General features: G+C 39.5%; 1 protein-coding gene across 7 annotated transcripts in view; it reads right to left on the bottom strand.

Annotated features, from left to right (window-relative positions):
* The window catches only part of MLIP (muscular LMNA interacting protein), a 121155-nt gene that overhangs the window by 14522 nt on the left and 81345 nt on the right, over nucleotides 1-25288 (bottom strand). For 4 of the 7 annotated variants that reach the window (XM_054819058.1, XM_054819059.1, XM_054819063.1 and 1 more), the window contains 3 exons: nucleotides 24130-24174; nucleotides 15430-15555; nucleotides 10506-10694 (listed from right to left, as the gene is read on the bottom strand). In XM_054819058.1, the coding sequence (XP_054675033.1) occupies nucleotides 10506-10694; nucleotides 15430-15555; nucleotides 24130-24174 (360 nt within the window). The remainder of the gene's footprint in view (nucleotides 1-10505; nucleotides 10695-15429; nucleotides 15556-24129; nucleotides 24175-25288) is intronic. The other 3 variants (XM_054819060.1, XM_054819061.1, XM_054819062.1) reach the window with 2 other exon arrangements.

The following is a 25288-nucleotide window of genomic DNA, read 5'->3' as shown; positions in this document are numbered from 1 at the left end:
CCTTACTAGACGTTGTGTGACTATCATCCCTCAGAGGCATATAGAAATGTGCCTCATGTCCACAAGATCTGAAGTGTGAATGCAACTTGGACTATGTACTTTTTACAGGTGTGTTGTCTTAGTGAGACCTCATCAAGCTCTGTCACTGGCTGCCTTTTATCTCCAGGTCAACGTAGTTGGCAAGAAGCCCCATTTTCTTCTACAAATGTAAAAGGATTGCGTCTGTTGATGGTGGAAGATAACAATATTGCTTTTATAATTTCTGTTCTTGCTTCCTTTGCCAGTTACAAAATTCCGCATTACTCTTACAAGGTTAATTAATAATTCTTAACTTTTCCAGATGTCACTCAGTTTTCTGGTAATGTGACATTTTCTTTATTATTTCTAAGAACAGTGAAAGAGCAAACTAGACAAATCTGCATTTGCAGCTGCAAAAAATTGTACTGAGGAGAGCAGAATATCCTGACAATATGTAAGTATTTGCAGCAGGTAAGTTCAAAGGGAAATTATATACCTGGCCAAAATAACCTCTTACAGACTCAGTCAAGGCTTAGAAAAGAGGTGGTTATATAACATCTCAGTTAGACCTTTGTTCATGTAGATCTGTAAAGTAATCAGCAAGACATATTTGCCTTTAAAAGGTCAGTTTATCTTTATTGTGCTATGAATCACAGCTGCCTCTGAACTAATATAAAGCTTTCTGAGGTGTTCTCAATGTAAGACCTTTTCATAAATCTAAGTCGCTCTAGAGGGTCTGCAATCTTTGCTAATTAAGACACAGTTTTAAAACTATTTGGAACCAGTGAGAGATAATGTACGTAAGAAATAAGAATGTTTCAACTACAGTAACCAGAGAACATTCACGTATACACTATTCTTTCAAACTGTTCCATTAAGTCTTTAATCTACTTTGGAAATAAATTAGGTATTCTAGATTCTTATGAAACAGAGTCATTCCTTCACAATAGGAAAAATGACTAATTTCTCAAAGACTAAAAATGTTTATTTATACATGCATAACAAGCAAACTTTTTTTATAAAACAATTTTATAGATAACCAATTTTCTGAGTACAATAACATGAAAACTAGGGTACCAATAAATGGTCAAACACCCACAGCAGCAAAGCAAGGACTACCTTAAACTAAGGGAAGAGAAAATATATAATGTAAAGGGACAATTTATAATTATGATGTCTATAGTCTCTCTGAAATCATACAGTATAAAATCCAATTCAAAGATTGGTTAAGCACCCAATCCTTTTGCACCTTTCACCTCTCTTTAAAAGGAAATGTAAATGTAAACAAAGATTTTTAATGTGCCTTCAGCCACATATGCAACAGAACATCCTGACCTGCAAATCGTTATCATACACTACTGTACCTGTGCATTTCTAACCTGAATATTTCAAAACTCTCTCCAGACACTGATAAGTACCTGCACAAGAGGGACAACTCGCACGCAGGTGTGGTTCCCTGGCAGGTTCTCACAGGGGACAGCCCTGGAGGGCACCAGCGTGGGGCGAGACTGGAAGATTTCTATCTGATTACCAGAGGCTGGAAGAGTTACAGGGCTTTGCAGTAGGAATTCCTTATCTCTGAGTGGAGCTGGAGGGAGGGAGATGCACGCAAGCCCAACAGTGCATTGATTTTCCTTGGGCTGCCTTTTCCCAGGCCAAGTTCAACTTCTCATGCGGGGCTAGCCTGTGATGAAATTGGCTGGGGATTTTCTGCCAAAATGATATTTCAATGAAAAATAGTAGCAACAGAAAAATGAAGCTTTCTGCTAAACATTTTGATCTCTCTTGAAAACTCTCACTAGTCATTCAGAAATATATAATTAAGTGTTTAATCATAAGCAATCCTGTCCGTAACTGGAATATTGTGGTTTCTGACCTGGATGTTTTGTTTTGGATCACTTCCATAAAATATTAAAATGTATTTCACTATCATCAGTGCACTTTGTGGCAATCATGATAAGAGCTTCTGTTTTCTGCTGTGGGCTAATCGAGCTCTGCAGTTCCTCACGGGGCTAATTTCACTATAGGTGATTACGGGAGCTGGTGGCCAGCAAGGGTACCAGGCACGTAACAAAGACATGAGGCATGAGAACCACAACCTACACACCCACAGAGCAAGGCAGCAAAGTAGACAAACATCTTCCAGTCACACAGATTAGTACTATCTGCTTTGAATCAGGTCATATGATGCACACACTAATGATACATTTTGATTTCTGGAGTATTTAAACAATTTCAAATTTTCATCTGTATTAGAAAGAAAACAAATCTTTCAGAATTTCCAGCAACACAAGTGTTTGAAATTTCCCTTAGCAAGGGACTCACAGAAATTGAGTCATTGCTTAGAAGAGACATTGCTTCCCTGTCCCAGGAAGGGGCTCGTTGCTTATTGACTGATAACAAAGACATTTAACTGCTTTCCAGGTGAGAGCGTGAAATGAAATGGATTTAATTTTCAGAGCTGACCTTCCCCCTCCCCTCCATATTTTCTTCCGAGATTAGCTACAAAACCGAATAAGCCATTTTCTGAGTCAGCTTCTCATGCAACAGAGATCTTTCACCTTAGCTACTTTAAATCCAAAGCACAAACTGACTGCATTTTCAAAAATATACAGGTGTAACTGTCACCTATTGTATTAAAATTTATATTATGATCATATTCTGCCTGTCATATAACTACTAAAATGATAGCCACTGTTTAATTAAGAAAAAGAGAAAGCTAGTACTATAATTTACAGTTTATCATATATGACCTCTTCATCAAAGTTCAGAACACTTTGCCAAAGAGAAAATGCCTTGCAGTTCATAACATCTCTGTAACACAGGTAAATACTGGCTTCTTTAATTCAAGCTCTAAGTACACACTTGGAATTTCACCAGAACTAATTATGTTTTATACATTTTTCTAATATAACTGGAAGTGGAGTTAATTAAGGCCATATTTCAGAGTACACATTATATCAATATATGCAATAAAAGTTAAGTGAATTCTAATTGTGCCAATTTATCCTTTAAAATGTGTAGTTTCCAAAGGTTCATTAGCCCATTGTTTACTTTTCCTTGATACCTTGGAAGAGTTAGCTACAATCTAAAAAAGCAGCAGGAAATTCTCTCGAAACATCTGTGTTCAGTGAGGTCTAAGATACAAATTTCTCTATAGCTCTGGGTGTTTTGGCACAGTTTCCATTAATTATGATTTTTTTTCCTTCAGACTTTGTTTTCTCACTGTCAATAAAAAGCATACAAGTATCATTTTTCTTTCTCATATAGATTACATGCTCACCAAATTTTGTTTGATATTTTTCACTCAATAGTACATTTCTACTTTTGCTCTTGATAACAACCATTACGTCTGAGTGGCTTATGTTCTTTGTAATTTTATCCTTTATTACTATATTAAAAGCAAAAACGTGTCCTCAGGTTGCAGTTCCCATTTGCCGAATCATTAATAGAGATTATTTTTTTAAATTCCCATTTTCTGTGGTTACAAATTCTCCTGGAAATGGAGTTGTATCCAGTCCAAATCCAATCATGGATCAGGATCCTAGCATAAGAAGCATCCTCCAAGCTATGGCAAGCTTGCCCCCATCACCACGGGGCATGTCATAGAATGCCCTTCACAGCAGAGACATCAGAAGCAGATACTAAGAGTGTTGTAGTATTTGGGCTGTTGTGTTTCCTTAGGTTGTTCCCCTAAGATGTATGCTCACATATCTGCAGATACAGAAGGCAAAGATAAAGACACCTCAGAAATTAGCTGTTAGCTAGGGCCAGAATTTCTATTATATTTGATACTGTTTTATGCATTAAAAATGTCTGCCTGAAATCCACTATGCAGAAGACTAGATGCAATCATTCTAGAAAGCCAGGCGTAAGATTGAACTCAAGTTTTATATTATAGAGACTTCCAAGAATGAAGACAAAGCATTTTAAAGCACTTTTTGGTGCTTAAGACTGGTTTAAGCTGTCCGACAGAAACAGCCTGTGTAAATGAGAAGGCAGAAAGCAACAGATGTGGCTATAAGTGTGTTCCAAGAGGAAACCTGGGCACTTCTGGGCTGGGGTTTGATCCTACCGCGTTCAAAAAAACAACATTTTGTATACGTTTTCTAAATGAACAGAAGTACACCAAAGAAATACCAGGGTCCTACCATCAACAGCTTCTCCTAGTGGAAATAAGACAGCAAGGCTCTCAAAATTGCCTGACTACCCAGGCCAAAAGGGGTGACACAGTAATCAATTCCTTTTTATCCTTTGGAAGAGCTGTCTCTGCAGGAGTGGGTAGCAGAGCTCTTTCCAGGCAGTGCCAGACTTAAGACATCTCTGCGTTAAGTGCATGCTCTTGTGTCTCCTGTTGAGCCTAAGCTACCTTCATGTTCTGTTGCTAATTTGATGGTTTCAAAGAAAGCAATTGATTATCAAGTTATGATCCTCCTAAAGTGCTTTAGGGGAACTGCCTTTCTTTTAAGATGAGCTGAGCAAGAACTCTAGAGGCATTTTCTGCAGGCATTATCAAACCAAGTCCAAAGTGATAGAAATGTCATCTAAGTATGACATGACTAAAATAGCTCACTAAGCCCAAGCAATGTCATAAAAAAATATACAAAGAAGACACAACAATATTAAGCATTAGTATTTTCCCAGTAAGGAGGCCCAATTTGTAGCACAGCACTAATGATCTGGCTTGTTTGCCTCTGATTTCTTTTTCTACACTAAAGCAATTGTTCTGGATCAGAGATAGTAGAAGGTTGATCAACCACAATACACCTACACAAGTACAGCATTTAAATATCAAAGTTCAAAAGAGAGAAAGAGACTCTCTTCTAGAAATAAAAGCAGCTGGGATGATGTCTGGGAGAAAAAGTGCTTTTCCATGGCAACCTTGAAAGGCTGCTGCGTTCACAGAATGTCAATTCCCCCTATGCTACTATTAATCAAATACAAACTCCAATGAGTAGGATATTGGATGGTGAGGTAAACACCACTGATTTCATTTTAAAAATAATAACAATTCCCTTTAAATATGCTGCTTACCTATAAGCCTGCAGACCTGCAAGTGATTATGCAAAGCTGATACTTCCAACACAACAACATTTAGTGATTTCAAGAAAACTCCTTTTATATCCAGGAAAAAAAATAAATTGGCTTGAGTCCAAAGTTGGACACTAAAGAAAACTTGTCCTCTGAAATCTGGGACCTTTACTCTTACAAGTAACGTCTCATGAGGTACAGTAATTTTTTAACATTTCTCATACCTCTTGCAAAAAGCCAATTCCCTCCAATCTATTTAAGGCTGTGCCGCTAAATACTTAACTGACAGGGAGATTTTCACAGGAATGTACATGAATCGTGTGCTCAGCCCTTGCTGACAGAAAGAAAAGGCAGTTTGAAAGTCAATAGGAACTGAGAGGCGGTCCTTCAGCTGTGGGAGATGCATCCCCTCACCCCCTGCCTCTTCACTTGGACAGGTCATTCCTTTCTCCTTCAGAACGACAACCAGTTTCCCAAAATCTAATGCTGTTTGCCCTCACAGATATTCACATTGATTGTACCTCCATATGAATCATAGAATCATAGAACAATCCAGGTTGGAAGGGTCCAACCCTTTGTGGGAAAGGGAACCTAGATGACATTATCTAGCACCTTGTCCAAACACATCTTGAAAACCTCCAGTGATGGGGACTCCACCACGTCTCTGGGGAGGTTGTTCCAGTGATTGATTGCTCTCACTGTAAAAAATTCTTTCATATACCAAGATGAAGCTTCTCCCAGTGCAAGTTGTATCCATTGTCCCTTGTCTTCTCCATGTGGCTCCCTGTGAAGACAGAGGCCTTCCATCCTCTTTGTAGCCATGCTTTAAGTACTGGAATACTGTGATGAGGTCCCCCTTGATCCTTCTCTTCTCCAAGGAGAAAAGACCTACAAGTCGTTCGTCACAGGGCAGGTTCTCCAGCCCTTTGATCACCTTCATGGCCCTCCTTTGCACCCTCTCCAATCTGTCCACATCTTTTCTGAATTGCAGGGACCAGAACTGGACAGAGTACTCCAGGTGCAGAGTTGTGCTCTTCCACCCTACAGAGTCCTCCATTAAAGGCTGGAGGGATTCCCAGCAAAAGCACGCTTTGGCATTAACGACAGCTAAATGTCACCTCTGGCTCTCCATCACTGCAATAGTTGTGGTCAAGTCCACCTTCCTGAGCTGTTTTAATCCAACAAAAAGGGAAAGGAACTTTTTTTATAATAAAAAGTTCTACTGATATAATTATTCAAAATCAAGGAGTATAAGTAAGAGCAGCAGTGCCTGGTGCCTGAGGGGCAGAGTGAGGAAGGAGAGGACAAAGGAGATGACACGGTCAGTGAGAGTAGAAACAGCTCACTTTTGGTAACATTTTTATTTCAGAAGCAGCCTGTGCACAGATGAGAGGAGAGCGCCTTCTCTGCTCTTCTCCAAGCAGAAGGACAGACTCCCGCGGCCTCCTCCCATCAAAGCTAAAACCACATTGTGAAATTATTTGGGGCACAGCTTATGGATTTCATCAGTCTGAGCAGTTATAACCTACAAAACTTGCCAGGTTTATCTTTCAGCTTCATCTGTGTAATGCCATCAGCTAGGAAGACTCAGCTACCTGGTGGAGCTTCAAACAAAAACAACCCGGCACTGGGTCCAGTCTGCCTAAACAACACCACATTGTCCTTTCAATAAAGCATTTCAAATGGAGAAAGCTGCTATTTTATTGTGCCCTGAGCCAACAAATGAAATTATACTGGTTCTAGGAGTTCACCATATCTTGCCTCCCTAATATAAGACACAGGTGATCATTTTTGACACACCCCATTTTCCATTTCTGAGGGAATGCCTGTCTAAGGGGATTTTTTAATGAAAGTGCAGGTGAAGAGTAGCAGCTCCATGTACTGGCACATTCTGTCCATTCTCAATAGTCTATTTACAACATATTTTAAATGATTGTATTTATGGCAGCACGTTTTGCCCTCTAGTGGAAGATGAAGCAAAATACAACATAGAGTTAGAAATGTTACATATATATATATATGTATATATATTTCGACCATGCGGACACTGACCATGTGTCCACTGGGTCAAAATGGCTGGTTGACACTGGATGGCTGGAGAGACAGTGCGTATTATCCCTTATCCCAAGGGAAACTTCAGGGAATTCACAGAGATGACAGTCCAAGTTTAGCAGAGAATGAAAAGAAATTCCCATGATGTCAGGATGTTGTTTACGGAACAAACCTAACAGTTTGAAATTTCCACACCTAACACTGTACTGTGTTTTCTGTTACTTCAATTATTTATAACAAATTAAATAATTTCTTTTTAAAAACATGAATAGCTCAGACTGTAGTTGGGTGGTGCAGAAGACAGGGTTATTCCAAGAAATAATAGGCAAATATTGACAGTGGTTTCATCAGCACATATTGACTCAAATGTTAAATATTGATCATGTGAATGAGATCAAAATTAATCTTCCTTTGCTTATCAAAGAATGTTAATACTATAGACCAAAACAGAAACATTAAAAAAAAATTATTTTAAGTGGTGAATATTTACTTCTTGTGTAAATAAATCTCTGTTTGTATTAAAATAGCCCAGTATTGCCATCTGATTATTCTGTTTCCCAAAGTATTGGGCCACACCTATCTAGAGAGTGACGTCAGTTTAGAAACACAATACATTTTATTCAAGGTATTTACGAGCACTACCAGTAATGCTTACAAATCTTACCTACCTCTGACCTTGTCTCATTTTATATCAGTTAACCTTATCTTAATTTGCTGAGACTTTAAAATAATTGCAAATAATTAAACAATTAAAATTATTTTAAACACTAGGAAACAATCAATGGTAAATTGAGTTATACTGAAAATTCTCCAAAGAAGTCTCAAAAAAGACATTTGTCACAAAAATCTTTGCCATTCTGCTTCAGAAGATCTAATTATTGAATTTTTTGGTACTAATCATGGTTAACATCATAGATTCCCATGGATTTTCACTAAACCTTATAGGATGGAAGAGAGAACTTGCTACATTAACCAAATTAAGAGATGCATTTGGAGAAACACAAGCATTATCATTGCACGTGGTCTTGACCAAAGTAAGGAACCTATTTCACTTACACAACGAGAGGGATGGCAGTGGGAACTCAGTCAGAAGCCCAAATGTATGAACTTTTTGGTTAAATTGCCACATCAGGCCAGTACTATGACCTCATCTAAAACACAGACCTCCCAATTAGCTCCCTGATGACATAACCATTGAAAATGTTGCTGCAGAAGTATTTGAAGTAAAATTAAATGATCCTCTGAGCTTTTCTTTGATAGAATATAGCACTCTTCAGTGACTTCTGGGCTATGGATGATGCTGCTCAATCCTGGAAAGTTGCAAACTTATAGAGAGAGTCAGAGTTCAGTATGGAAATAAGAATATATAAAATAGACATAATATATAAAAATATATATAAAATACAAAAATAAAATAAAGGCTGTTTACAGGTGTGTGAAACTCACAGGAAAACCATGTGAAATACCTTTGCTAACAGCAGACAGTAAAAAATGACCCATGTAAGAGAGCAAATTTATGTTTTACAGGGAACTGGAAGAAATCAAAGAGATGATGAAGCTCTCGTATTTACATTGTACATGAAGAGCCTGTTAACATCAGAGAGGTGTGGCTGCATTTATCAGTTTGAAAAGCTCACAAAGGTTGCTTGGAATGAAAGAAGTTCCTTGAGAAAAGATTTTGTGGATGAAGAGACCTCATAATCACCACCGTATGGGGGTAATGCAAATACACAAGCTGGGCTGTCCTATGGCTTCTGCATTCAAGAGAAGAGGTCTGGGTGCACAATGCTGTGGGAAATCAGAGCAGCAGCAAAATTTCCTTATTTCAGCAATTATTCAGCAAGAATATCCCTGTTTGAGAAAACAGCTAACATGATATACCAAAAAAATTACACTATCTTAATTATCTACAGACAAATTTGCCCTGCCTTACTCAACTTCCTATACAAATTCCTGAGTTTCTAGCAGTGTTTTCATTAGCAACAGCAAATACCCATTTTCATTATAAAAACTGGCATCAGTGGTCATGTGACCTGTTTGTTTGAACGCCCTGCAATGAACCAGGAAACTCGTTGAAAAATACTTCATCATAAAATCATTGCTGCCTAAATAAACACGCGAGCCTAGTTTAGTAAAAATCGAAACAGAACAAAATCCAGCCTAGCAGATGTGGAAAGGTGCTTTTGTTCAGGATGCCTCAAAGACAGAATGGAAAGCTGGTTTTAGTTTTATTTTGTATCCATCCCCATAAATGGGTAAAATGGTAAACTCTATAAATCCCACGAGACAGAGGGGGCAACTTCCGACACTCTTGACATTGCCTATTGACCCAAATTATATTTCTAATCAATGGGGATAGAAAGGCATTTCCAGGCATTTCTTCAGTCTGACTGCTGACCAACATACGTTCTTTGCGGAGGTGCTACTTCTCTCCATTGCAGTCTTGGCTCCCAGTGGGCCTGAAACTAGTAATGTGGATTTCACCCTGGTGCTTTCCCTGATGAGGAAACCATGACAGACCCTAAAGAAACAGCACCTAATGCCAGTGGTTTAACCTCTGGCATCCCAAATAAAGCACACCGTACATCCTGGAGTGGGATTATCTCTGATGGCATCAAGGTTTGAGCATTTGCATCCAGATTCTGTGTTAGAAAAAAAGGATGTGGGAGGGATGCTTCTGAAGGGTCCAAAAGCATCTTCTATGGACTTCCACAACTGATGCTTTTCTAACAACAGACAGCAGCTCTCTTGAGTATTGTAAATACCTCATGCCAGCTGCTCTTTGAAAAGACTTCACTTAAGACATGGGGCCCAGTTTTCACCTTACACAGCTCATTAGCCAGCCCTGTCACCCACACACCTTGCACTACAGAGATTTTGTCTAACTTTTTCATTGCTGTTTCAAAGAAGACACAAATGTCAGCAAGTGTACAATTCCCTTCGCATTGGCAAGAGACAACTGCTAGTCAGGATGACACATAAAGCCACTAGAAAAGCCTTTATTTCTCTCAGGTTAGCCTCCCTTCCCTCAGTCCCCAAGAAAAAAGAAATAGCCTGTTACTTTAGTAGTTAAATGTTAGAAGTTTAGTTAAATGTTAAAAGTATTTGAGCATGAGGGATGAAATAGATTATTCCTCCTTTAGAGAACAAAGAGCTTGAACGAAGAGTGGTGGGAGCCCTGTCCTAGCTGGCCTGGAGAAAGGAAGCCCCAAGAGGAGTTGTGATGAGGGAAGGAAAAGCAGTGATATCTCTCTCCATGGACGCTGGAGACACAGGCTCGCCTGAGATGCATCTCCCAGAGCACCTGCCGACACTGAATCCTAATGACCCAGCTGAATTCTGCCTAGAATTAAAAGGATAAAAGCCTGAAAAAGCTCTTGAATCACACCACACTTGATGCTCACCTTATTGTACAAAGAGTTGTGACTGTAGGGGCTATAAGGATTCTCGTGAATGTCACACGCGATGGAAGACAAGTGGCTAAAAGGTCCAGGGTTTAGACAGTCAGCGAGAGAGAGGGACGAAGGACGCAAAGGGGACTTAGTTGGAGGGAGCGGTTTAGTTGGATACAGAGGGTGTAGGAGAGCAGTCTCCTATGGAAAAAAAAAAAAAGTAAACAGAAACAGATTAATGGATGCGAAAATAGAAGCTTTGGACAGAAAACAAAGTGCTTGCCTTGCACCTTTTTTACATTTCATAGGGCTTGATGATTAACTAGGAATGAAACTCTACCTTCAGGCCAATACAATTGCTCTACACTAAGCACTTTCATTGGCATGAAAGTACACAAACAAAAACCTGCTGTAGATGTCCCATTAAACCGGTTACGCTCCAACTGGGGTCCAGTGCATCTCCCTCCTGCAGCTCCACTGGTGCTCAAGTGACAGAAAAGGAAAGCCCAGAAGGATCTTGTGCTAGGAGAAAATGGCCACATTTTGGGACGTTTTCTGAGAGGATGGATAGGAAGTAAAACCAACCTGAAAACAGTGTCTGAGAGGTACAAAAGAAAGCCTGCTTTATCTATGTACTAGCAAGGGCACTTCAGGTTTTTTGACCAGACTCTAACAAGCCTTTTCAGACATTTAAGAGTTAAATTGGTGAAGGTGCACTCACAAATTTCACTACTGCAAGTTGTCAGCAGTTAATAGTGTTTCTGGTTAAAAAAACCCCAATATGTATGTGCTTTTTGCACCTAAAGGATAAAATCCTTTAAAACAATTGATTTTTAAAAGATTTGGGATAGAGTCAAGAAGGCATACCCAGCTTTTGGCACAGATCTCGTGCTTAGGTTTTGTCAAGGCCGTTGACAATACATCCCAAATTCTTACCCGTTTGCCTGGCTGAGTCCAGACCAGAAACTCCCCTGCGTGCTGTGCCCGTAAGCTCAAGACCCAGAAAATTTGTGACAAGAGCTGCGATTAGTTCCAGCAGAAGCTAACGTATCACCCGCCAAAAGGGCGAGCGGGAGCAAACGAGGGGATCGGAGCCTGGCAGCGGCGAGAGCTGCCCCTGGACAGGGAACAGGCAACAGCCGCTCCACACCGACCTTGCCTCCCGCTGCTCCTCCTCAGAGGCACCAGCCCAGCAGCCCTACTTCTATTAATGATAAACCTCGGCAAACTGGACTCACAGCTTCATGCCAAGTATAACTAATATCTCTTTAGTTCATCATTATCTTGCTCTTCCCTTGCTCGAAGTGGTTTATTCTATTTTTAATGACAAAGGACCCTCTATGTACATGCTTGTTAATAAGTATCTGCAAACGCATGAATTCTCTAACATTCATTATGAGTTGTTTTCATATTACTATGTAACAAAATGCCCTGTTTTTTTCCATGGAACCTCAGAAATACTGCACTGTTAAAAGTGTTTGATGGGGGGATATTCACTGAATAGCCATTGTTACAAGGTGTATATGTCCGCAGGGGAAAAAAAAACAAAAGGGCAGAATAAGCTAATATGAGAAAAAGCCAAAATAAAATGAGATTTTTCCCTGGTTTATAAATTTTATTGGCACACCAGTGTCACTCTACATACAGCGTACCCAGAACACAGATAAAAAGAGTTATCTGTGAGCTGAGCTACAGCCTTTCCAGATGATCTTTAGTAATTTAGAAATCTCTTTTTGTTTCCATCCATTACTTTGGACTATCTGCTTGAGAACTGCTGCCTGTTAAAGCAAAAATTACTATTTTTTACAAGGGAAATGGCCTTTTCCATATGGGGATGTTTCTTAATGAAGTGCAAAGCAAACAAGCTACTCTCCGTTGTGCAAAAACCATGTGTGTAGAACACAGGAACGTGAAGCTGAAGGTCAGCAGTTATGGCTGGCTGCATCATTATGTCTAAACTGAATGTCACCCACATAGTCACCAGCGCTCAGTATCACACTGGGAGGTTTGGCAGGGAGGGGAGGTACTACAGAGTTCTAAGAAAAATCAAAAGAGAGAAGTTAATAAAGCCGATGCCATCTTGAACCTCATCTAGTCTGTACCACCCTCAAAGACGCAGCCTGAAAGGGTCCGTCCTTTCAAGATGGGCTGGGTGAAGGAGGGGCAGCAACATCACCTAGGGAGGGTATTGTTGGCAATGGTATTTCCTTAGAAAGAAAAGAAAAGAAAATGCAGAGAGAGGGAGAGAACAGAAATACAAGAGCTGAACCTCCCAGCAGGACTGGGAAAATCTCCAAAGAAAACCAGGGAAAGTCAGTAACAGTATAAGCGGTTTTGCCCTCAGCCACAGAAGATGCCTGCTAAGTTCTTATTCGAGGAGAAGTGGACTAGCACCCGTTCTTCCACAGAAAGCAGAAAGCCTAGCTGCTAGTCTCCTAGTTTTAATCCACAGCTCTCATATCCCATGAAAGCAGTCAATTTACTTGATTTTGGGGCAGTATTGGCAGGAGCATCTCCCACTCTTTAGAAGCCAGCCACTGTGCAGCCAAAAATGCTAACTACTAAGAGCAGGTGAAGACAGAGAATGAGTGTCCTTATAGACTAACAACCCCGTGCGTGGTGAGAGAACAACACTGCAAGTTTCAAGCTGTTGTCTGGGCACAGAGCCCAATTTCATAGACAGTGCTGCAGCCCTCTTACAGGCACCAAAATCCCTCAGGAGAGTTTCAGAGCTGCTGTAAGACTGGGAACATTCTCATGTGGGCACCCAAGCCTCCTCTGCGCACGAGGGAGTTATATCAGCAGCATAAACCTACTCTGAGAGGCAAGAGCTGAAATTGTAAGCATTTGCTGTGATGTGAGCATGTGCTTTAGTGTTTTCCCTAAATCTTGCTACTATGGTATTATTAATTATTATATCTGACCATCACTAGAATCATATAACCATTTCTCACACAAACAAAACCAGTTCCTGTTAAATCAATGAATCCATCTGAATACAGGCCTAATTAGTTCCTTTCCAGAACAAAGATGTCTTAATGGAGAACTCCCCAAAATAATAAGTATTTTACAACTACCTTAGGATAACAATACTAATTTATCAGTACTTAAAAGCACATGTAATTGTCTTTTTAAATAAAGGAAGCAAACCTGAACATATTTATTGTGAAATTAACTTTTCCATCTATCAAAGTCAGTGCACTACTTGTTTAGTTCATTTTAATTTATAGCTTTTATATAAAATAATTTTGGCTTTTGTTTTAACAACCACATTTATTCATGGACTTATTACATCCTTAGTACTTCAGTAATATGTCCCATAAGTAATTTATAAGGCGTAAGTTGATTTGTTTCCACAATTAGCTTCAATTGTCAGAAAGCTTCTGAGTATGGCAATAACCCCAGGTTTATATTTGCCTGAAGATACAAAGTTTGGTGATCACATCATTCCTTCATCACAAAGACTATAGCCAGCAGAATCAGTGCCCAGCCCTGATGAAAGGGAGGTATGAGCTGCCCCTGCCTTTGCAGCGAGGTCCTGCTGAGGTGGCCTAGACCAGAAGTTCTCTAGCAGCAGCTCCCTGTCAGCTGTCCTCCTCTTTCATACCAGCCAAATGGCAGCACAGCGCCTGGGCATCAGAAGGTTTTCAGTAAGTTAAAGCGTGAAAAACTCACTATAAACTCACAGGTAGTCTCTGAAGTCAAATATTCACTGTCAACCTCAAAAGTTCAGAGACAAATTGTAAATAATCACTTGTATTCATTTTTTTTCTGATGTTTTACAGAAACTCTATATTCTGTAAAAACCTATAGAATGAGAAACCTTCTGATGTTAGCCAGTGGAATCCACTGCTGCTACAAATAAATCTTTCTCTGTTTGTAATGCTGCGTTACTATTGAGAAATGCCAGGAATGTCCTAGAGTAAGTCAGAGGTATGAGGAGGAATGGAAAGAACTAAAATTAAAATCTTTTAAAAATTCGCTTATAAAAGGAAGAAGAGAGGACGGCCATTGCTAAAGTCTTTCTCTAATGTGACTAGAAAGGCACAGAAGTAAGAGAAATTCAATTAGTAAGGTATTTTATTCATTGGCAAGAGGACTACTGGCTTCATTTTACTACGTTCCAGATGGAAGATTCAAAACATACTGGCTAGGTTAATAATAAGCTCCTACAGGAACATTCAGATTACATATTGCAGTTAAGGTTTAATTCACAATAGTGCACACAAACAGAAATGCACAAGAAAAGGCTGACAGAATCACTTATCTGGGAGTTCTCTGAGATAATGCCTCATACGGGTCAGCAAAGTTCAGGATGTGTTTTTGCGCAGTGATCCTATAGCTTTACGCAGAGGACTGTGGGAGACGACAGCACTTTTGCTGCCCCATGGGCTGCCTGTTAATGCCCCTTGCACGTGGTAGAAAAGCAGTTCCATCAAGCTGTGGAGGAACCCGAATACTGACCTGGGGGAGCTACACACTGCGGAATGGCACAGAAACTCACTGGGGCTCCTCACAGTCTCCCTTGGAGATGGAAGAGTGAACCTTGCCCAGTCCGTGCTGTCCTTATTCCTCTTTAGAGAAGATTTGGGTCTGGACCCCAAGTGGAGGAAACTCTTTCTAGTAGATCTGATCCAGACACCTGCTTAACAGGCAAGCACAGGATTTCCACTTTTGTCTAGTGTTTCCTATGGACATCATTAAAAGACTCTCTCCTCAACACATGGGTTTCTAGATCACCACAAAAAATGTCCCTGTAGAATGCCCAGCTGCCCATCTCCAGCCTGGAGACTCTTCTCCAGGAGCCAGGTGCCCCTTGGGGAATCATCTAACTTTGCAAAAAACAAGAGACCAGGACAAAATAAGGATCTAAGATTATTTCGTCATCTTTAAGGAAACTAGCTGAGGCTACAAAATCCTTCAAAGAGTTACTCACCTGCTCAATATCTTGATCACTGATTTCTTCAAGGTACTTTTTAAAAGGATTGGGTTGATAGGGCTCCTCCTTTTGCTGTGCGCTCTTTCCTTTCACCAGCACAGGACGAATAACACCAGGTTTTGTCTTGAATCATAGCACACCCCGGGGAAAAGAGATGGAAGAAAAATATAATAAAATATTTTACAATTTACAGAATATTTGTTAGGCAAGTCAATTCCAATGAAGCTGTAGTGACTAGATTTTATTTATTTATTTTATTAATAAAATATTTCACCAACAAAATTATTCACGTGTCATACTGCCTGGCATACTTTCATTACAGATTGCAGACAAAAATGGCAAGAGCTGGTTTTATGCACAGAACTGACACACTGACATCTGTTTGTTACTGACCGAAAATAGATGCTGGGCTGTCAAACTATTGTTTGTGGGTTTTGCTGGATGTTTTTGCTAGCCATTCAGTGCATCTTGATAAGTTCATCAAGTCACACTTTATGCACAGCCATACGTCTGCTTTCATGCTGCAAATTTTGTTCTGGGCTCCTCAAAACATAACTATGAAAAAAGGAAGGAAAACCTGTGATGCTGTTAACTTACACCCAGGCAGCAATATATTAGGGGAAAGTCTTTCTGGGGAATAATACCAGTGATTGCATGCTGGCTTTTGACAGTATCTTTAAAAGCTCACTTGGAAAAGTACAATTTTAGAGAATTTAATCAGCACAGATGTGTGATATCCCTCATTTCAGACAAATCAGATTATTTAATCAAGAAAAAATTTCTTGGTTAGCTAGCAGCCAACCAAAAAACTGACTATTAACTTGTCAATTTAGTACATCTGTGATTTTCAGAATTCTTACAGTAAAGTCTAACATGATGGACTGTGGCATAAACTCTAAATGGAGACTAGGGGATAATTTTAAAATAGACAACTTGTTCAGTAAGCAAAGAAAAGGAAGAAAAAAAGTGTACATTCTCACTGGAATTTGGTAAGTACTGAAGTCCTGGGAGGTCTGTGATTGAATTTAAACTTCTCAATAACTCAGTTACATTCTTCTCTGTTACATCTACCCCACAGAAAATGGGCGGTCTTTGTCACAACCGATACAGATAACAACAGGACTGCTGTTGAGCTCCTTCTGTGGTTGCAGCCCAGAGAGGCAGCTTGCCCAGACGGAACTGAGAAATAGGTCCTGTCACAGCTCTCCATCCTCACCACCCAGCAAGGTATAAAAATGCTGAGAAGAAACTCAATTCACCACTAGATTTATTTTTAAGATTCAGACTATGTATATTTAATAATATCATCTGCCTATTTACAAGAGCAATACACCTAAGCAGTCTGTCTGGAAAAAAAGAGAAGCTTGCTCTGAAAGTAAGCTTAAAATGATGCAGCTGAGATTGCTGGATGTATCATGTAAACTGAGTTATGGATCACCTTAACATTAAATTGGCAGGCATCCAGCAAGGACAGGGCAAGAGGGGTGCCCATCAGAGGGGGAAGGTGCAGGAGGCAGGAGACGTCCCCACATCTTGTGCTTCTGCCTCTGCCCTGGGAAAGGACAGAGCAGTGCCCGGGGCCGGGTGGCAGGTGGCAGAGGAGGAAGGACTACAACACGCCTGGGAAGAGCAAGGCCTGGGCAGCAGAATATCTTCCCTTAGCTTTGCGTTTTGTCCCTCTTTCCACAGGTTGGGGCCCTGTCATCTGCCTTCTCAAAGAAAAAACGTATTCAACTGAAAGCAAAAAAGAAGCCATGGTGTGATATTAACTGTTTTAAAAGAGTAATGACTGCCAAATTACCTTAAAAACTTAAACTTTTTCATTAAGAAGGTCAACTTAATGAAAGATATGGTGCTCATTTAATGAACTTACAGTTCATGACTATTTCTTTGTAGGATTCACCATAAAATAATTTTCCTGTCCAAGATTTCTGAGAAGAGTTTCTAAAGTGAAAGACTCCTGGCTTTCAATACAATGGTAAATATAAAAATAAAAAGAAAGCTACAGTTGTTATCAAGTCATCATTATGCAGACAAAGGACCTGTGGCCTTCTAGCACTCCTCCACACCATGTAACCATGCAATTAAAAGCCCATTGAGGTACCTGAAATCATCAAGGATAAGCTACTCTCCTTCTGTAGGAAGCCTCTTCCAAAAGCACGCTGTAGAAATGCTTTTAAGGAAGCATTTTCCAAACAACATCATGCACTCAAGTGCTTACTGAGTCATATGTTTATGTCTGACTCTGCTAACAGAGTGGCAGATATCAGCCAGCAACTAGAATTTGAAATACTTTATTAGCTCCCTGACAAACTATATAAAAATCTTTGATCCAAAACTAAAAATCTGAACTCTCTTTGGGAGCAGGTGGCAGAACTGACACTGTTGAGAAGCAAGCTAAGACTTTGTTTTGCCAAGGAAAGTGTCAGTCTTCATACAACAGCACTGAAAAATGGTAAAGGCTATTATAGCAGCAATGGGCTGCCATCATACAGCTACAGCCCTATTAGCAAAATATACATGGCCAAGACTCCAGAGCTGACCCATAATCAGGTGTGCTGATTCGGTGCCAGAGTGCTCCTTGGCATGGTTTTGGCCCACGTCAGCAAGCGCACAGTCAGAAATAGGAGGATAGGCTGGGTCAGGGCACCTCTCAATAGGCAGTATGGACGTGGCCACCCTTCTTCAGAGACAGAAGATATTTTGCCTGTATGGAAATGAGCCTTGCGTGATATCTGCCTGAAAAGTCAGAAGACTGAACTTCTCGTTGGCAGGCGTATGGGCATGTTCACCTCTAATTTTTCCTCTGTCATTACGACACTGGTTCTCCCTGAGATCGTGCTCTGGTAAGGACTGGTAAGGTCTCAGCTGCAACCTCGTTCCTCTCAGAAGAGGCCTAAAATCCTCTGAGTCCTATGTTTCTCCCATCCGAGTCACTGTCACTCCCTCTTATCCAGAGTATTCAGAGATCCCCAAAGTATGTAGGACCAGACCCTTCTTTGATAGCTGGCAATGACCGCAGTCACTCTTTGCAGTGCTCTGTGTCACTACACAGACATTAAGTCGTGCTGAATACCTGAACAGCTTTCCTGTAAACAAGAAAGTTGCCTCTTAATGTTTAACAAGGAATTGGCTTTTTAATATGTTTTCGATGCAGTGCTGTTCTGAAGCAGCCTGCATCCGTGACAACCAGACAAATGATTAACAAAAGTGTGACATGATCAGATAAAAATATATAACAAAACAGGAGAGCTAGCCTTGGGATAAAAGAGGTAGCTCCCCTCTTTCTTCCCTTTCTGCTCCGAGTCCATCAGACCTCGCTTGACAAATAACAAGCACCAAGTCTGTTTGCCTGCAGAGGCTTTATATCCAACTTTTCCGTACAAATAGTCTCATGTAGTCTTTGAAGCCTTCTGCTTCAAATGGGATAACCAAAGAATTCCCTCACAGAGAGGAACCATTCCCAGTCTTTTCCAACAAACTCATTAGTTTTTGGGAAAGGGACCCTGAGGCAGATGGGGCAAGTATGCAACGCAGCATGTCCCAGCCAGTGCAGTCATCTTCTGTCAGCACTGAGAAGCCACGGTCACCTGAGGAGCCTCTAAACTGTTGAGAGCACCTGTTTTCTGATAGCGAGGAATTGGCTCCATTGTCATGAAGGAACATTGCAGTTTCCACTATCAGCAAAAAGATGGTTTTTGCCCTAACAATACAAACATACACGCTTTGTCTACTTGAACTGTGAATCACCTTAAAATATTCCCCTTATATTTCTTTTCTGCCACAAATTAGTCTTCACAAAGGGAAATATGTTATTGAACAGATTAGTTTATTTTTATTTTCCCTTGTAGGGACTTCACACTTGCAAAAATGCAATAAAACACTCCAGGCAGTGTATCAGTCTACAATTAAGTTCTCCCTTAGTACATTTAAGGTGTGAAGGCATATAACTGTGCTTAACAGATTTTCCTCTTCCTATGGCTAAGTAGTAAATTATTGACATCACTTTGAAAAGGCTAGGAAGGAAGGGTAATTATTTTCTCCACCTCCATGCAGAACCAGCAGCAGGTCTTGCACCAGAGCACAGAGAACAAGGACAGTCACCTGTTTGAAATTCAGGATGTCTTTATGTTGGTTCACACTGAAATATTTTCATTTCAAGAAACAGCTGAATTTTTAACAAGATGTCTGATACTATACTGTATCATGCTTTCCTCTGACTCTGTGCTAAACTAAACCAAAGCTAAAATCAGTGCAGGGATGAGTCTTTTTCTCAACAACTGCAGAAAAGGCACAGCCCCGCAGTAAGAGCAGTGTGAAGGAGGCACTCACCTCTGCTGCTGTTCTGGGGAAAGGGGACCAGAAAAGGGAGCAGGTTTGCCCAGGCGCAGCTCGCTGCCCAGGCTGGTGGCAAGGAGGGGGCTAAGGGCAAGCCCTTAGCACTGCCGCTGCTCTCTGCTTCCCTCTCTGCTTCCTTCCCTTGCTTTAGGAAGCTCTTTTAGCACATTTAAGTTCCCTTCACCCACATTTTCCTTTGGCGCATCAGGAATCTCCTTCACTTCCTGCTTTGCTGTGTGATGGCTCAGTATAACTGACACATGTCACTTCAGCAGTGCCTGCATTTTGGTGCTTGACAAAGTACAGATGCAGACCCGCAGCAAACACTGCCTTCCAGAAGTCATTCATCCGTCCTCAAAGGCCATGAAATCATTTTAGGTCGATAGATGCACCCATGACCCCTGATTTTATGCTGTACCTGACAACCATGCTGTATTTGATGTCATTCTGACATGAAGTGGATCTTAAAAGATGCTGAATTTAGCACTATTTTACTTTAAAGCAATCACGTCATAATTCTTGAGGTGTCATATTCTTAACCATGGTTTAATTCATTTCATGGAGCTTTGGGCTCAATAGCTTTAAATGTAGAAAATACAGGAACCTCAGTAATACATGTGCTTCAAAATGAATTAATTAGAGAAAAAATACTTCAAGCTCCCAAGTCACATCTAAAATACCCCAGAACAAAATAAGCCATAGAAATATGTCTAGAGGTTAACCGAAACACTCCAGATTTAACTCCTGAACCAGACCATGAGGACTGTTACCTATTTTTCTCTAATGTCTTCCTTTCAAATGCTTGAACTCATCCTCTGTCCAGCCTCGAGTCCCTACAACAACTGTCCACAATCCTTTTCATGCAAGAAACTGCACTGTGTTCTTTCTGTTAAACCTGCTCACAAAATACAGAAATGCCATTCTCTATTTGCTCTAAATATATATGATTCCTTTTCTACTATTTTTGTATATAAATACATTTTTATAAAACCTTCCGTTTCACACTAAAAACCATGGATGACTGATGCAGCATTAAAATATCTGAACCAAAACCACCTACAACAACAGTACCAAGGTATGCAAGACTGGCCCAATGTGAATTTTACCTTATTTGCATGACATATAAAGAAAAAAGTTATTGTTAATGATAATGCCAATATTGTGTGTCACGTTGGTGTGCTGGGTATGGCTTTCCACTTTGTTATCATGAGTCATTCATACTCATCTTTTAAAACAGTAGAAAATCTGTTGATGAGAGTCACAGTGGCATGCCCAATGCTTCGCCTGTCCTTTGGATAAAAGTCACATAGTTGAGAGGTGTAGATATAACCTGGTCACCGTAAATAACTGGTCCCTGGTAGAGCTAGTCAGAGGAGAAGTAGCTGGCTGAATCATAAATGCTGCAAAATTCCTTAGTAAAAATGTTGCTACTGAAGAATCATCATTCATGAATGGAGATCACAATGTGTTCAGAGACAGCATTGCTGTCTGAACAAAAAACACACGCAAGAATTCCACTGTAGTGATTCCAATTTAAAACAGGTTAAATAAATTATATAGTTAAATAATTAAAATAGCTATTTAAAAAAAGAAGAAAAAAAATCAAAGGAGCTGCCAAAAGGATGAAATGGTTATAAGTGACCAGAATACTGCTTAAGATAGTAATGTCTCAGAGAAGGTGTACATCAGCTTATAAGAAGAGTTTAAGAGATCATCAAATTCTGGCTGTTCAAAGAGCAGTGCAAAAAAGTGAAAAAAGGAATAAGGAGGAAAAAGCTCCAAAGACAGAAAGTTGTATTCAAATACAATCCAGAGGGAAAAAAAAAAGGGGGGGGGGGGGGGGAGAAAATCTAGCCCATAATATAAAAAGTGTCATATGTCAGGCCAAGAAAGACTTTGAAAAAAAAACTTGCTAAATTTCCTTACAACTAAAAGTCTGTGGGGCCAGTAGATATAATAAAGACATAAAAAAGATGCACAAAGAGGAGACCAAGGCTGAAAATGAATTCCTCATTTCAGCTTTCCTCACAGGAAGATTTAGGAAGGTTCTCACACTGTCAAAGAAACAATTTGGAGGAACTGTCTCAAGTACAGTGTCAATGAGAGACATTTGAGAAGAAAACAGTAAAATAAGCAAATAAAGTACAAGGAATAAATAAAGATGTAAAGCAATTCGATATGAAATTCCCACACTATGAATTGTGGTATTTAGCTTCAGACAGAATCAGCACCATAAGAATGAGAAGTGGCAACTACGGGGCAGGTTTTACTACAGGATGCTGAAGAGGACCAGGAATCATATATCACTATGTGTGACATTTCAAGCCATGCAAAGTAGTAGGAGCAAACTATACTAAAGAATAGAATTAGTATATTAATGGACAAATAATAGGTATTGGCTTTTGAAAGGGCACTCATGCCTGATAAATCTTTTACAGTTATTTTAAAGAGTCAGTGATGCAAGAAAGCTGTTGATACAGCAGATGTTTAAACTAGCAATTTGAGAATCTTTCAGCATCTAGGAACACACATTAGATGAAACCAAGTGGGAATCAACAGACCATCTTATATAAGGCTCAGCGTTTGGGTTTTTTTTCCCACCGGGTCCCTAAATGTATGACCAGGGATAACAAAATGAGGCTGCATCACAGATTGTAAACTTCAGGGGAGGTGCAGCTATGGTACATGTGGATTTCCAAAGGCTTTGGTGAAGGTCTTTCAGTAGGGTCTACTACGGAAACGAAACTGCTACGGAGGAAAAGAGAATATTTCCTGTGGACGAGCTAAAAGATAGGAAGCAAAGAGTTGGAATAAGCATTTGCATTTCACAGAGGAGAGAAGTCACATATAGAGTTCCTCAGAGACATGTTATGGAATCTGGGCTTTGAATTATGGATGTACATCAGTGAGAAAAGAGTGGCTAGTAAGGTGACAAAGTTTTCTGGTAATACTGAATCATTCAGGAGAGTAAAAACAAAATATCAGTGCAAAGACTTGGAAACAGATCTTATGATACTGAGTGAGTGAATGATAAAAAACTTAACTGAATTCAACATTGATACATTTCACAGGGAAAAACTAAGCTACATCCTAAAGTTACAAATGCAGTGATGAACCAGTTGGCTCAGAAACTAGCTCTTTCTACTCAGAAAAAGTATTTTGGGTTTATTGTATACAGTTCTATGCAAACATTGACTTACTGCTCAATACAAGTAAGAACTAAATAAATTACTAGGAACTGTTAAGAAATGAATAGAAATAACAATAAAGAACCTTATCATGTCAACTTTATCATGTAAATAGGAAGTGCTGTGTTCAGAGCTAGACAAGAGCAGTTTATGGGTTTAGTCCCCAATCTCAAAAACAAAAACCTGAAAAAGATATAGAAAAGGGCAAGAAGAATCATCAAAAATATAGGACAGTATCCATACTTCTTGAAGAGTGATTAAGCAATTTTGACTTTTTTGTATGGAAAAGAGGTGATTGATAGGGTATTATTGTTAATATCTAGAAAATCATTAATATTATTTAGAAAGTGCAGAAAGAACAATTATTTGCTGTTTCAGTACAAGAACTGAAGTCAAGCAGTAGGTTTAAGACAAAGAAATAGAGTACTATTTCGCACAATGCATAATTAAAATGTAAATCCTGTTGCTACAGAATGTTGTAGAGAGCAAAGAATAACAAGATTCAAAAAGTAACTGGAAAAAATCATGAAAGAAGAAGTGGTCAAAGATTACTAAACAGAAGAAATTAATTCAGGAAGTCCCTAAAGTTCCATTAAATGAAATACAATGGGGAAAATCTCTCATCCATATCTCATTTTTTCCCTAAGAATTCATTAGTGGTCACAGGCTCCATGACCTCTCTTCTGACTCTTCAGAAAGTTTGTCTCCAACAGAACTAAATTATGATCAGAGCTAAAATGAACATCTGTTGCATAATCTCCTCTTCTTTATTTGATTTTACCCTTGCTTTTCACTAGTTAAGCCAGCTTTGATTTAAACCAGTGTGTAAGAAGAAAATAGACGCCAGAACGTTGTTGCATATAAATAAAATTGTGGAATATTAAAAGAATCCAAGAACCATCACTAGACTCTATAGTTGTCATATACCTCAAGATTCAGCAAGACGCTAGTTTGTCTAGGATACACAAGTAGTGTCAGGATTTACAGTTATTTAAAGCATGTCTATTCAGTACAGAAAAAAGCAATGCAGCTCTGTAGAAGCAATGCAGCTTTGTAGGAGGATATTGACTGCAGCTTCTTTCAAAGTCTAAGCAAGTAAATAATAATTACTTTAGATTTTGTGCTTGTGCAAATTTTGAAAAACAGCGTAGCACAGTTGTGCATTACATACCAACTGACTCTCTGTCATCGTAGGTGTCGATTTGTAAAGGTTGGCCTGCAAAAAAGGTAAGTATATACAGTATTACATACAGTATCACAGTTATTATAGCAATACCAGAAGAAAAATCCAAAAGGGTAAGTTTTTTCACTTCTAATTGTTCACTGTTTCACTGTTAACAGTTCCTGAATGACAAAGTAATGCATTCACATTTGTCATTTCACTTGTATTTTTTCTGAGGCCTGTTTTAAGAAGAAGAAAAATACATGGACAGCAGTATGCTTAGCTACAGAAGCTTTTACCACTGATGCAGTGATGTGCAATTGGTAAGAGAAGTTGAAATATTGTCATTTCCATTTTATCTCTAGGTGTAATCAAATATGAACGCCTGTTGTTAAAATTTTAGGGATACTTTTTTCTAAATGCAGCAACATTTCCCTTTTTCATCTTGATCTAATCTTGAAAAGTAAATCCTGACATTTCTGAACCTGCCTTTGTCTGTTAATTTGCAGCATCAATATTATTAACACTATCAATTGTATGGGGACCTCAGTCCAACCTTCTCATCCTTCTGACTTTACATAATGAGAACCAGAACAATCCTACTCGAGCATTACATTTTTTTCTGAGTATACATTGAACAGCAGCCGCCCTGTTTTCAGGATCAAGAGTATTTGTGCTAAATGCAAAATATTTGTGTTTGTATGTGAAATAGTCATGGGCCACATGCTTATTTGCCCACGCTGTGGCAAGATTCAGGATTTCTGGTGGTCATCTTCAAACTCTGTAGGAGTTCCTCTGCATAACACAGTGTTTCTGTCCAAATAATATGGTGGTAAAAAAAGTACAAGATACAATGGTTAGATGTTATGGTTGTAGTATAAGACATGTCAGTACCATTACAGCCTGCACCTTCTGCAGAAGGACCACTACAGTTGGATTTTTTTCAACTATATCTTCTCACAGTTTCAAGCAGAAAAGCAGTTCCAGAACATTTGGAGAGGGAATAATAAGCTCTTCCTTTGTTCCCCCATGACAGACCTTGCAGAGATTTGGCCATGGGACTCCAGATGTGGTCTCCCAAGTGCTAAATAGAGATGTTTAATCACTCCCTGGACCTGCTGGCTCTACTCCTCCATCAGCGGTGAGAGAACAGCGTCACCGCAAGTTA

This window comes from Grus americana, chromosome 3 (genome assembly GCF_028858705.1).
Source record: "Grus americana isolate bGruAme1 chromosome 3, bGruAme1.mat, whole genome shotgun sequence".
NCBI lineage: Eukaryota > Metazoa > Chordata > Aves > Gruiformes > Gruidae > Grus > Grus americana.
The sequence above is the reverse complement of the archived record's forward strand: the minus strand, read 5'-3'. Positions and strand labels throughout refer to the sequence as shown.